At 41.2% G+C, this 15,253-nt stretch overlaps 1 protein-coding gene across 1 annotated transcript in view; it reads right to left on the bottom strand.

Annotated features, from left to right (window-relative positions):
* ephx4 (epoxide hydrolase 4) overlaps nt 1–13,590 on the bottom strand; it is a 55,892-nt gene extending 42,302 nt beyond the window's left edge. Inside the window, exons 1-2 of the mRNA XM_069936366.1 lie at nt 13,348–13,590; nt 3,232–3,317 (exon numbers count right to left, since the gene is read on the bottom strand). Of these exons, the coding sequence (XP_069792467.1) occupies nt 3,232–3,317; nt 13,348–13,590 (329 nt within the window). The remainder of the gene's footprint in view (nt 1–3,231; nt 3,318–13,347) is intronic.
* Between the last annotated feature and the right edge of the window lie 1,663 nt (nt 13,591–15,253).

Raw genomic sequence — 15,253 nt, 5'->3', positions numbered from 1 at the left:
ATCCCTTTGTTTGTATCATCTTTTCTGTCTCATGGCATATCATGGTAATTTTAATGTATATTATTGTTATGTACCTGTGTGGCTGCAACAAGTAAGAATTTCAGTACTCATATATAGGACAATAAACTCTCATATAATAAAGTTTGATTATAATGAAGGAAATACCAACATTTGTGTTGAATAATGCTCTTTTAAAAATTGGCACATGTTGAAAGGCCACTTCTATCCTTGAGAATATAATCAGAAATATTATAAACTGAACTGAAATTCTAAATAGGGTCAGGCTTCAGAACCAGACCTTGTTTTTTTAAAAAAAATTTACTTGTTCCATTTATTTTTGTGGAGAATATTTAGCTGAATTATTAATTCATAATAAGATATTGAACAGGAAACTCAGCTCAAATTGAAAAAGAATTTTAATTCGGGCAATTATTCAAAATACTGAAAATCAAATATCCTTATGTTAATGTGATGAGATTACAAGTTAATGCGAGGTTTATGATATACTTCATACAAATGAGCTTCACCTTGTTTACTGTAACAGTGATATGTCCGAATGCTACAGGATGTCATATATAGGTCACCTGACTTTAAATATTAGAATGCTCTTGTATTACAGTATCTTTATGTAGGACAACCCATCATATGTACATGGAAAAGCTCCTTGCATTCCAGCCAAATATGAAGGCCATCTTCACTTTAAATATAGATTGTCTCACTGTCAATTTTGTGATCTGGGCAGTATTACATTTGGAGATAGGCAGGGTAAAAAGGATATCTACCACATGAGACCAATCCACCTGTGAATACTGGAGAAGAATAGAGAAATTCTATTTAGTCACAAAATGAGTAATAGATTTTCCAAAATCTATGCAATAGCAAGCCAGTTTCAACAACGGTGCTCACAAGTGATAGCATTCAGGTAATTATACTGACTTGGCAGGGAGGGCAAAAGATGTTCAATGTTCTGCCCATGGCTTTCGATTGAAGTTTGACTAATAAAGAAAACTGCGGTGTAAACAACAACCTTTATATTATCAGAAGAAATATTAGCATTAAACTTGGGGACAAGTAACCTCCTGCCCCTCAGATAAGTACAACTATAGAACCAGAGTTGGAATATATTCTTTTAAAATTGGAGAGGGTAGATTTTGATCAGATGTAAATCCTTCCCCTCCAGTCCAGCCATTCTCAACCAAGGCTGTACGCATCCCCCCCATCCCCTACCCCCACCCAGGGGGGACACAGCACGAAGGGGGTACATCGACTGAAACCATATAACCATATAACCAAAGGGGGCCATAGCCAAACATCAGTTGAGAATGGCTACTCTCGTCCATTGGATTATGCCTTCAATCTACTTAATTCAGGGCTAAGAGGTTCTGCCTACAATCTGTAAGACAAGGCTTTGCTATTTCATGGTTGGCAGATGCAGACTGTTTATATACAACCCAACGAAACAGCATCTCTCCAAACCGTGGTGCACACACAAAAACATGCAATATACAGGATGTATATTCAAATAATCAAAATAAATATACAAAAATATTTGGAATAATTTACATGGTTACAGGACACTGTTCATCAGTCCCTGGGCTGTGGGAAGAAGATATTCCCCAGCCTGGCAGTACTGTTTTTGATGTTCCTGCACCGTCATCTTGATGGTCATGGGTTATTGATACTGTGAGTTAGAGAGAAAGGGTCTTCCATAATTCCTTCAGCTTATAGAATAGGGAATTTGAGGTTGATAATCACATTCAGGCTTTCTTAAGAACTTGGACTCTTTCTGGCAGCTGAATGTTTTCTTTGCCTCAATCAGATGTGAGCCAAGGTTTGATTTTTTTAAAAACTCAATCACAATTAATAGACAGAAAATCCAGTCCAAGGTGATCAACACTTGCAATGGAAGAGATTTTTCTGCTATAAATGCTGCTCTGCTTAAAGTTAGTGCTTGCATTCCAGCTCATCAAAAAGATGGATTCTTGATGACGTCAGGGTCTTACACTATCAAAATTCTTGGATGATAAACAGAAATTACTGATGAGTTCAAAACTACTGGAGGTAGAGTATTCTCACTTTAAATACAGAATGGCCATATCATCATTCATCAAGGATTAGAACTTCACTTTTAATTCTTAGCAGTTTGGGCTGTGGATAGTGTAGTGAGTTCGAATGTATCTGCTCCCTGAAAGAACTGTATTTTAATTCAAAGGCATTGTGGTAATGTTGTATGTGAGCTTCCTGCCAGATTTATTAATTTAGCAGGGAATCATTTCCGAGGAACCAGGAATCTATGAAGGCACCAGGATACTTCTGCTCCCCTGCACAATTTTACAGGTCAATGGCTGGCAAGGGCAATTGCTCAGAAATTAGTTTTTCAAGATCTTTTGTGGATGAGGATGGAGAGAAGGAAGGAATTATCTTTCCTCCCAATGCTGGAAGAATTCTACAGCAGCCAAGTTCTCTCAGCATGGGGAGACATGACTGAGATGGTTGATGCTGGATTTACTGCAGGGAGGTGGTTCAGCAAGACCTCACAAGATCACATGGGTGATGGCAGCTCTTTAAATCTTAGCTTCTCTACCAAATAGCATACATTAAACAATGCCACATTCTACCATGATAATAATTGTAGCTGAAGAAAATACTGAATAATTATGATGGGTAGAGAAAGTAGACTTTTCCCACTGAGGTTAGGTGAGATTCCTGAGGGCATGGGTTAAAAGTGAAAAGGAAACAGTTTAGGGGGAACTTCTTCACAGGGAGTGGTGGGAGTGTGGAATGAACTGTCAGCTGAAGTGGTGAATGTGGGCTCAATTTTAACAATGAATAAAAATTTGGAGGAGAGGGGTATGGAGGGATATGGACTGGGTGCAGGTCAGTGGGGCTAGACAGAATTAATGGTTTGGCACAGATTTGAAAGGTCAAAGGGCCTGCTTTCTGTGCTGCAATGATCTATGGTGCTATGGTTATTACATTTATAAAATAAAAGATAAAATACTTCAGAGCATGTTACATCATGAACCAGAGGCACGACCTGAATGCACCAACAGGAAAGGAATACATATCTCAATTAACTTTCACGCTGGGACTGCTGGTGGGATCAGCTTCAGTGTATTGTCGAAGAACTTTTATCCCATAATCAAATTTACCAAACATAATGAGAGAAAAGAATACAGATAGCAGTTAGTTATCACAAATCTGAATCAGGAAAGAAGAAGAATTCATTACCAGAACTCTGGGAACCCATGCAACAGTAGCATTAGTGGTTTTCCCCTTTCCCCTGCAGCCACATAGTGGAATCTTAATCCTGACTCCTGGAATAGAGAGAGAGAGAGAGAGAGAGAGAGAGAGAGAGAGGAGGGGAGTGGCAGGAGGGAGAGGGGAGAAATAAATTACAGTATGTTACATGGTTTAGAAGTGAGAAAGAGATACCTTCCTGTGTTTGTATGGGCATGTGCTTTATCATCTACTTTTCCAGAGCCTACAGTTACCAAAATACACCACCTATGTTGAAAGAGCAAGTTGACAGGACAAAAAGTGAAATTGAGAAGAATGAAAAATAATCTTTATGCTTCTTAGTCTCTATGAAGGAAAAGTGAAGCAAAACTTTCAGTCATTTACCAACCACTAATTAACTTTAAAGTTTAATGAGGCTTCTTTCAAGACATGGGTATTTATTTAATGAGTACTCATGAGATAGGTAATAATGTTAGGGCATAGTTTATTGACCACTCTGATGAAAAGGAATCAGCAGAACTTGGTAAGATGGATGGCTCTCTTCCCTGAATGACATACAAGAATTTTTTTTGTGTGTGACAGCCCCATAGATCTCAGTCACACTTTCCCACAGAGACTGATGGATTTTTAGATATCAATGAATCAAGGAATGTGGGGTTATCACAGGAAAGAGGCAGAGATAACAGATCTACCATGAACAGGAAGGACCGAAGGGTCCACTTCCTCTGCTTAAATTTCTTATCCTCTTACTTACATGGTGCCTTCCCACTATCACAACTTGTAAAGTTACCATACTTGCATGTTCTGATTAGAAGATTAGATACCAGTTTTCTAATCTACACTCCCCACCAATGACAACATCTGCAGGGAACTCTGCCATCGGAGAGCAGCATCTATCATCAAGGATCCACACCACCCAGCACATGCTCTGTTCTCACTGCTACCATCGGGAAGGAGGAATACGTGCCACAAGACTCCCACCACCAGGTTCTAGAATAGCTGCTGCCCCTCCACCATCAGATTCCTCAACAGCAAATTCAATCAAGGACTCATTTAAGGACTCTTACACTTTATTGGATATTTTTCTCTCTGTATTGCACTGTTTATATTTCTTTATTTGCTTACATGTGTACATCGGAACATAGGAAGAAGGAACAGGAGTAGGCCAAAAATGGCCCATCGAGCCTGCTCCGCCATTTAATACGATCATGGCTGATCTAATTTATGACCTAACTCCACCTACCTGCCTTCTCCCCATATCCCCTAATTCCTCTATCATGTAAAAATTAGTAAATTTTTACTAAACACTGTGCACAATTTTTTTTTTGCACTACCAACTAGTGGTAATTCTGTTGTGCCCGCAGGAAAAAGGAATCTCAGTTGTATGTGATGTCATGTATGTGCTCTGACAATAAATCTGAAATCTGATCTACAGTGAGGAAAACATTGTCATCAGGTTGAGAATGAATTAAAATTGACTTCATTGTTTCAAATGTAGACTAATTCAGTACAGTGCCTTGTGACAGAAGGTAAATTGCTTAGCCTTCACTTTATTTAATTCTCCTTTGCTGAACAGATTACATTTCCTGTTATTACCCAACATATCCCTCCTCCCATTCTGCACGGCCCTGCCTTTGTGGAACCCTCATCTTCACTTAAAAGAAAATGTATTGACCGTTATATAACATGCAGCACAGGAAAAATATGCTTGGCCCACGATGTCTGCACTGAACATGATGCTAAATTAAACAAAGTCTCTACTGCCTATACATGATCCATATCCCTCTATTCCCTGCATATACATGTATCTATCTAGAAGCCTTTTTGAGCTCGACTATTGTATCTACTTCCTCTGGAAGCTCATTCCAGACACCCATCACTCTCTTAGGAATAAAATTAATTTACACCACATCTCTCCTTTATATTTTCTCCCTTTTTAAATGTAGTATTTGACAGTTTTACCCTTGGAGAGAAATTCTGTCCACCTTATTTGTGGCTCTCATAATTTTATAAACTCTCAGGCCTCCTTAGTTCCAAATCTAAACTTACACCTCTCAGTGGATCCCAGGCATCTTTACCTTCTCGACCTGCCTACCATGAGGGACCTTGTCAAATGCCTTACTATAGCCCAGTAGATGATGTTCACTTATCAACCACCTTTGTCACCTCCTCAAAATTCAGTCAAGTTGGTAAGACATGGCTTGCCCCACACAAGCTTGTTGACTGTCCATAATTGGCCATTCTTTTCCAAATGCACAGAAATCTGATCTCCAGGTATCCTCTCCAAAAGCTTCCTGACCATTGACCTGCAATTTCCTGAATTATCCCATTTTTCTTTTTGAACAAAGGAACAACAGAGCCTGCTCTCCAGTCCTCCACAATCTGGACTTTTGTTAGTGAGGATATACAAATTTCCATCAAGGCACCAGCAATCTCCTCTCTATCCTTTGTCAATACCTGACATTAAAGTGATAATTGTTCTTCAATAGAAACAGCATCATCCTTTTCCTGAAGCCAAGATGCCCAACACATTCACATTCCCCACACTGCTTTCACTAGCCTCCTTGTTCCCTTCTAGTCCTCATTTAGTACCTCACCCCCTTCTCCTGACTCCAATCATAAATTCTCTCCCTTATCCAAGAGTGGTCCTACTCTCACCCGAGTTATCCTCTTGTTTTTATTATGTAAAATACCTTGGGATTCTCTTTAATCCTATTCATCAAAGACATTTTATGGTGCCTTTTGTCCTCTTGAGCTCTTTTTGGAAATCTTTATATTCCTGATTGGCCATGTCTTAGTTTAACTTCCAAACCTTAGATGTTTTTCTTTTTTTTAAAACCTCTCTTCTCATTCAAGGTTCTCTTACCTTGGCATCCCTGCCCTTCTTCCTTACTGGAACATGCTGGTCTTTAAACAACTCCTACATATTATATATGGGCTTAGAGCAGTGGTTCTCAACCGTTTTCTTTCCAATCACATACCACTTTATGTAATCCCTATGCCATCGGTGCTCTGTGACTAATAAGGGATTCTTTAAGGTGAGATGTGAGTGGGAAGGGAAGGTTGAGAATCACTGCTCTAGATTCAATTGTTACTGAAATATTTTGCTTGAGAAAAATTGTCATTGGCCCATTTCTTTTGGGGTTATGAAACCGTGCACTTAACAAATCAATTAGGGATGATTAAAACAGTGGTTTTCAATTTTTTTCTTTCTACCCACATACCACCTTAAGCAATCCCTGACTAATCATAGAGCACCTATGGCGTATGGAATACTTAAAGTGGTATGTGAGTGGAAAGAAAAATGTTGAGAACCACTTGCTTAGAGTGACCCGAAGTCCACATCTGACAATGAGGAGTTGAATAATGCCATAATTTACCTCCCCAATTTAGTACATTGATGCAATGTCCATGCTTATCCTGATTCATAATGACCTTAAAACTTAAGGAGTTGTGATCACTATTCCCCAAATGCTTTTCGACTGAAACTTCAATCACTTGGCTGGGCTAATTTTCCAGTACAAGGACCCTTCTCTCATTGGACTGTTCTCACTTTAGATGTACCATGTTAGTCCTATTGAACAGATCAGGATTTGTCTAAACACAATATTATTCAAGTGTTACTCTATGTGTAAAATATATATGTTGACCTATTATAAATGTATTTCACAAAAATATCGTAGACAAGTATAAGGATGATTTTGCCCTTCTCCTCATTAAATAATAGAGATAGTACTTATAAACATCTGGATAGACAGGGTCTGATCAGGAGCACTCAACACGGATTTGTGGGCGGAAGGTCCTGTTTGACCAATCTGATTGAATTTTTTGAAGAGGTGACTAGGAATGTGGATGAGGGTAGCACGGTGGATGTTGTCTATATGGACTTCAGTAAGGCCTTCGATAAGGTACCACATGGAAGGTTAGTTAGGAAGGTGCAGTCTTTAGGTATAAATTTTGAGATAGTCAAATGGATTGAACATTGGCTGAAGGGGAGAGGCCAGAGAATGGTAGTGGATAATTGTCTGTCAGGTTGGAGGCCGGTGACCAGTGGTGTGCCTCAAGGATCTGTATTGGGCCCATTGTTGTTCGTTATATACATTAATGATCTAGATGATGGGGTGGTGAATTGGATTAGTAAATATGCAGACGATACTAAGATAGGTGGGATAGTGGATAATGAAGAAGGTTTTCAAGGATTGCAGAGGGATTTGGGCTGCTTAGAAAAGTGGGCTGAAAAATGGCAGATGGAATTTAATGCTGATAAGTGTCAGGTGCTTCATTTTGGTAAGAAGAATCAGAATAGGACATATGTGGTAAATGGGAGAGCATTGAGGAATACAGAAGAGCAGAAAGATTTAGGAGTGACGGTACATCATTCCCTGAAGGTAGAAACTCACGTGAATAGGGTGGTGAAGAAGGCTTTTAGTATGCTGGCCTTTATCAATCATTGCATGGAACATAGGAGTTGGGAAGTGATGTTGAGATTGTTTCAGGCGTTGGTGCGGCCTAATTTAGAGTTCTGTGTGCAGTTCTGGAGTTGGGAAGTGATGTTGAGATTGTATAAGGCGTTGGTGCGGCCTAATTTAGAGTTCTGTGTGCAGTTCTGGTCGCCTAATTATAGGAAGGATATAAACAGAGTGGAGAGAGTGCAGAGAAGATTTACCAGAATGTTACCTGGGTTTAAGCATCTAGAGTACAGGGAGAGATTGGGCAGATTAGGTCTTTATTCTTTGGAGCGTAGAAGGTTGAGAGGGGATTTGATAAAGGTATTTAAGATTATGAAAGGGATAGACAGAGTGGATGCGGATAGACTATTTCTGTTAAGAGTAGGAGAGATTGAAACAAGAGGACATGAGTTAAGAGTTAAGGGGCAGAGGTTTAGAGGTAACATGAGGGGGAACTTCTTTACTCAGAGTGGTAGCGGTGTGGAATGAGCTTCCGGGAGAAATAGTGGCGGCAGAGTCAATTTTATTATTTAAGAAAAAGTTAGACAGGTATATGGATGAGAAGAAGGTGGAGGGTTATGGTCATTGTGCAGGTAGGTGGGACTAGAGAGGAGTGTTTGGTTCGGTGCAGACTAGAAGGGCCTAATGGCCTGTTTCCATGCTGTAATTGTTATATATGTTTATATGTATATGTTTATATATGTTTAATGGTAGATTTCACAGCTGATTTGATTTGAAATTTGTTTGTAAGTGAAACCTACATATTTTGAACACAAGAACAAATAAACATTGATCATCTTTTAAAAAAGGTCACATTACACAATGTTATCTATTTTTAAGAATTCAGAATAGATTATATAATTATACTTGCTATCAAACTTAATTCATTTATTGGAAATAAAGGTTTAAAATAGGTTACAGTGATAGGAGTGAATAAATTAGCAAAACAAGTGATCTAATTCAAAAAGCCAGGAAGTACTCAAAAATAGTTAAGTACAGATTTGACAAGTATTATGACTATTTGTGCACCATGGTAACTGGAGAAGAACAGGTGATCCCAATGACTCCAGATTGCAGTCTGCTCCTCTACCTCCTTCATCTTTACACCCACATTCTCCCTCGACACATACACTCGTTCTTAGTGCAGGGTGGAAATGATTACAGAGCATGGCTGGTATACTTCGCATTAAAATATTGTACCAAAAACGAAAAAATCTTCAGCTAATTTGGAAAATTGTGTGGGTCTCAACAGCATGTTCTGCCTTATCCTCCTGCTCTGTTTCCTTGATTCCCACTTCTGTTCATCTCAGATACCTCCTGCACCTTCCACATGCTTCTCATTATTAGATCTGCTTGCTTTTTCTCATGGACACCATTACCTCTGCTTCTGGTTTACTTCTGCCTGCCATGAGTTTCAAAATTCATCTCTTCTTATCCCTGCATTTCTTCCCCAGTTATTCTGGTCACTTTGTGCCTTTTTAAATTTTCCCTTCATTCTGGCTATAAAATGTTCCTTTCTTATTGACTCATCTGCAACCCTCTATCACGTTTCTTTATAGGACCCATCCCTGACAATTCCATATCGACTCCACATCTAATTCCTACTGAGTTATTATGCCTCTCTCATCATTAGTCCTGCCTGTCTTAACCAAACGTCCACTACATCACTTTAGGTGGTCTGACATGTCTATAAAATGACTGCCAATCACATTCAAATATGACTACTGCAGATGCTGGGATCAATACCCATAAGGACGGCTCCAGGGAAAGTTGTGTCAATGTTCTCTTCTATGAGGTGGCTATAGCAAGCAGGGTGATAATAAATCCAAAGGGTTTCTACAAATATGTAAATAGCAAAAGGAAAGTGAGAGACAAAATTGGTCCAATAGAGAATCAGAAAGGACAAATGTGTGTGGAGCCAAAAGAGATGGGGGAGGTCTTGAACAATTTCTTTTCCTCAGTATTTACTGAGGAGAAGGATATTGAACTGTACAGGGTGAAGGAAGCAAAGGGGATAAATATGGAGACTATAGTGATTAAGAAAGAGGTAGTTCTGGAGCTTTTGAAACATATAAAGGTGGATAAGTCTCCAGGTCCTGAAAGGATTTTCCCCAGGACCTTGAGAGAAGTTAGTGAGGAAATAGCAGAGGCTCTGGCAGTGATTTTTCAAATGTCATTAGAGACGGGGATAATGCCGGAGGATTGGCGTGTTGCGCATGTGGTTCCTTTGTTTAAAAAGGGTTCGAGGAGCAAGCCTAGCAATTATCGGCCTGTAAGTTTGATGTCTGTCAAATTTATGGAAATTGATGGAAAGCGTTCTTAGAGATAGTATATATAAGTATATGGAGAGACACGGTTTGATCAGGGACACTCAACACGGATTTGTACGTGGAAGGTTGTGTTTGACCAATCTTGTTGAATTTTTTGAAGAGGTGACTAGGAATGTTGATCAGGGTAGAGCAGTAGATGTTGTCTATATGGACTTCAGTAAGGCCTTCGATAAGGTTCCGCATGGGAGGTTAGTTAGGAAGGCTAAATCCTTGGGTATTAATTTGGAGATAGTCAAATGGATTCAACAGTGGCTGGAAGGAAGGTGCCACAGAGTAGTAGTAGATAATTGTTTGTCAGGATGGAGGCCGGTGACAGGCGGTGTACTTCAGGGTTCGGTATTGGGACCATTACTGTTTGTCATATATATTAATGATCTGGAGGATGGGGCATTAAATTGGATTAGTAAATATGCAGCTGATACTAAAATAGGGGGAACTGTGGATGATAAAGAGGGTTTTCAAAGATTGCAGAGGGATTTAAACTGCTTAGAGGAGTGCGCAGAAAGATGGCAGATTGAGTTTAATGCTGATAAGTGTGAGGTGCTTCATTTTGGAAAGAATAATCAAAGCAAGACATATGTGGTAAATGGGAGGGCGTTGAAGAATGCAGTGGAGCAGAAAGATTCAGGAATAATGGTGCATTATTCCCTGAAGGTAGGAGTGCATGTGGATAGGGTGGTGAAGAAGGCCTTTAGTATGCTTGCCTATATAAATCAGTGCATAGAGTATAGGAGTTGGGAAGTTATAATGAAACTGGACAAGGCCAAATTTAGAGTACTGTGTGCAGTTCTGGTCACCGATTTATAGGAAGGGTATTAACAAGATAGAGAGAGTGCAGAGAAGATTTACAAAAATGTTGCCTGGGTTTCAGCATCTGGAATACAAGGAAAGATTGAGCAAATTAGGTCTTTATTCCTTGTAACGTAGAAGGCTGAGAGGGATTTGATAGAGGTGTTTAAGGTAATGAGAGGGATAGATAGAGTTGATGTGGAAAGGCTTTTCCCATTGAGAGTAGGAGAGAGGCATACAAGAGGTCATGGGTTGAGAGTTGACAGGCAAAGGTTTAGGAGTAACATGAGGGGGAACTTCTTTACTCAGAGTGGTTACTGTGTAGAATGGGCTTCCACGAAAGGTGGTGGAGGCAGGGTCAATGTTGTCATTTAAGAAAGAGTTGGATAAGTGTATGGATGGGAGGGGGATGGAGGGATATGGGCAGAGTGCCAGTAAGTGGGATTAGAGGAGGATCAGTACGGACTAGAAGGGCTAAATTGGCCTGTTTCCATGCTGTAATGGTTATATGGTTATGGTTATCAGAACCTAAGGTTGGCTCATTGAGGATTTGCTGCACATTCAACGTACTCTGTGGTGGAATGCCCATCTCACCTCTCCGAGCCTGAATCCTCTCAAGTCATTAAGTCACTAGTCAAGGCGATCATTTGAATTTCACCATTTCTTATCAGTGGAAACAATGAGAGAAGCGAACAAGAAGGGTAATTCACCTGGAATAGCTCTGAGTGGGAAGACCATGCGAAACTTAGCACAGAAGAAACATAGGGCAGAGATTAAAACCTGCTACAGTGACAGAGTTGTGCATTTTTATGTCAAATGAAAATGGGAGCTACTTCTTAAACTGTATTAGCAAAGTGACAGTTGGTTAACACTGTTCAGATTCCTCTCATTTCTAATATTCCAAGTAGATGTATGTATGTACGGCATCAAATACTGATTCTGACATCAACAAGCAGCACAAGGCTCAATTTTCAAAGAAAATATGTGGCAACATTCACTTCCACTGCAACCTTAAAACATTCAAAGACAAAACCTTTCGTAACAAATATTTATAATAGTACCCTTGTATTTCCCAATTCATTAATTAAGTAATAAAAGCAAACAAGAGCTGGCTGCACTCTTTCTGAATACATTTTACAGTTAGTTCTATTATGAATATATCCAATCAATCTGCAATAAATATCAAATATTTCTCAACTGTTTTGTTACTAATGAGGTGTGCCTTATTGCTGCAGCATGAATGAACCTTCGTAATTGTTAGGGCTGCCAGCGGATTCAGTTTTAAGAACCCGATGCAACAAATTGCGTTACCTTTTTTTTTAAAAAAAAGATTTAATTGTTTGCATCATTACAGGAAAAAAATGAATAAAACATCCATTGCCAATGGATATAAAACAATTTTGTATATTTTCTCCCCCTCCCACCCAAAAGTGAGAAAAGAAACACCTACCATTTAATATACAATAATATTGGCATAGACAATCACTAACTTTTATTAAAAATGACTAATTAAGAGGAGTGGATACGATAGACAAGGTGGACGGAAAATTATCCCTAAAATCCATATATGGGTTCCAAATACTAAAACAAAATCAACTCCATTCCTTAAGCTAATTTTTTTCCCCCAAAGGTCGACAATTTCGCATCTCACTCTACCCTTTACTTAATAACACTTCTCGATCATCCTTCCATGGATATCGCTAGACATTTCTTTGCAGTTGCTATTGAAATAGCGTTACCTTTGACCAAGCCTTCCTCGAACAGAGTGGTGCACAAGCCTGTCGGAAGATCCTGTGGAACACCTCCCCGGCACATCAACGGTGGGAGTTCACGTGCCCACTGACAAGGGAAGATTTCTAAACAATATTTATACCAACTAATGACCCAACTGAGTCCAATAACCATGAAAGGTGAGCGAACGAAGTCGCTTTCGGAATGTTGCCTGTTGAAAGTGACAAATGTGTCCTGCGGGAGGTTTTCTGGCTTTGAAGCATTTTTTGAGCTTATCATTCCAGTAACGTATTAAGGAAACGCAGGAGGTGACCTGCAGTGGGAGAACGTGTCTGGCAGGTACAACTCGACTTCTTTTTCAAAAGAAGAGGGTGCCCTGGAAGGAGCAACATCCCATCGGAGTGGGTGGGCTGCAATCCAGTGTATGAAATATAGGAATATATGGTGGGTCCGATTCCAAAGTCACCGAGGAGCTGTCCACGCTTTCAGCACCATTTCGCTGAACGGCAAACGCTGAACAGACGCCGGGGAAATTATTAATGTACCGCACGGACTGCAATGCACATGGTGCAGCTTGGGGCCCGCAGTGTCCCTCCCTGCTCCAGCTTCACTGGAATGAAAAAGAGCCCTTTGTTTGGTCGACGCGGAACATTCACAGTTTAGCCTCATACTTTGCAATCGCAGCATTAATAAATCTCACGAAAGGAAGCTATTGCAAGGGTGATGAGGGCGGACGTGGAATAATTGGGCAAGAACCATTCGAGCCCCCCACCCCCCCCCTTCCCCCTCCATCCAGCCGAAGCCCTCACCTTGATTCGCATGTAACAGTGCGTTCCCAGGGACGTGTCGTTTAAGCAGGCGGGGAGGCTTTCCCGTTCGGTCCACTGCAAGGCTTCTGCTGGCTTCCTGACGAGGTGCCACAGAAGTTTCAGCAATACCAGGCAGGCACAGAGCCCGCAAAAACTGTAAGCAAGAGCCCAGAGCAAGAGATTCTTGATCTTCCCAATGACTCGGGTTGTAGACATGAGGAAATCGCAGAGAGCTTTCACCATCGTCCGGCCGGGAACGGGAGCTTCCCCTTGGCATTGGCCGATCATTCAGGCCGGCACCTTCAGCTGCCGACGACGCCGGCCGAGGACCATCCTTTCAACTGAAGTCATGGAGACGACCGCAGATCCAAACGTCAAGGGTTACGCCGGCGTAAAACGCACCGCTTTTTAAGCACGAAGGCATTTTCATTGGGGCCGCTCGACCGTCCGGAGCTCCCGAAACACGTCAAACTTCTGCAACGGGGACAAACACCAGCAGCAGGTTCTTGCCTGGGCGAAACCAGTGGAGGGGCACACGCCAGATGAGAACGTGGAAGGAAGCGGCCAGCGCATTCAGCCCCAAAGGCACTTTCCTTTGTTCTCTCCTGCCAGGTTCCTTTCTCCTGAGCACGTCCCTCGGGATCCACCATGACTCGTGGGCGTCGCTGGCGAGACCAGAGTTTGTTACCCATTTCCACTACCCTGGGGGGTGGGGGGGGGGGGGCGACTTCCTTCATTGGGCTGCAACTCTTCCATCTGAGCGTGTTTCCACCCCACAGTTGGGCATTATTTCCCCCTTTTTCACAATAAATTCTTTACAAAAAAGAAAACCTTACCAAGTCTTTTCACATCCATGATGTCAGTTATCTCTATACATTCCCATCAATGGACATGGTTACATTTGTTTTCTATATACCTTTACCACCACTTCTCTTCACTCTATTGTTTGAGGGACTTCTCTCTCAGTCTCAGCCCTTAATAAGGGGATCTCGACTATGGTCCTTCCCCATGGTGCATTCCCATTGGCTGCACCAAGCCTCAGTAGGCCCCTCAGCAGGTACTCCTGCAGCATGGTAGTGTGCCAGTCGGCAGCATTCTCTCATTGCCATCTCCATGTACTGAAAGACCAACAGGTTTCTGGCAGACCAAAGTGCATCTTTCATTTGAGTTGACGATTTAACAGCAGTTCTGGATGTCTAACTGTGTGTGTTCTCCGAGATCAGAGTCCTCTGTCACTCTGCTGCCGGAGATGATCCCTTGCATCCTTCAGCGAATCTGCATTCAGCAAAAAGATGGGTGACTGTCTCCACTCCACTGCAGTCATCTCGGGAACAAGGCGCACGGTCAGTAATTCGCCGGTTGTACAGGACAGATCTGACTGGCCGTCCTTGCATTTGGTCCCAGCCACATAAAAGGAATGCAAGTTGTTTCCAAGCAAGATTGTGTGCCATTTGGATGGAAAGCATGTAGACTGCCCTTACCCTTTAAATTGGTAAAGATGTCAGGACCTTCATGAATTGGTTCAATGCATGTTATAGATCCTGTGGTAATGTGTCTCCAATAGATGGGATGCAAAGCAAGAGATTTGCATTGTTGGAGCTACTTGTTCCTTGGATTAATGGAATTGGATATGTCCTTCATATATCTATAGGCCCCCAAATAGCCCTTAGGTCACCGAGGTGCAGATAAGCAGGCAGATTTTGGAATGGTACAGGAAATACAGGATTGTAGTTTAGGGTGATTTCAACTTCCCCAATATTGACTGGCACTTATTGACTGTAAGAGGGTTGAATTTGTCAGGTGTGTTCAAGTTTTCCTGACACAATATGTGAACCAGCCAACAAGCGGAGAGCCCATGTTGGATCTAATTCTGGGTAATGCACCTGGTCAGGTAGCAGACCTCTTG

The sequence above is a fragment of the Narcine bancroftii genome, chromosome 5 (genome assembly GCF_036971445.1).
Source record: "Narcine bancroftii isolate sNarBan1 chromosome 5, sNarBan1.hap1, whole genome shotgun sequence".
Classification (NCBI taxonomy): domain Eukaryota; kingdom Metazoa; phylum Chordata; class Chondrichthyes; order Torpediniformes; family Narcinidae; genus Narcine; species Narcine bancroftii.
The sequence above is the reverse complement of the archived record's forward strand: the minus strand, read 5'-3'. Positions and strand labels throughout refer to the sequence as shown.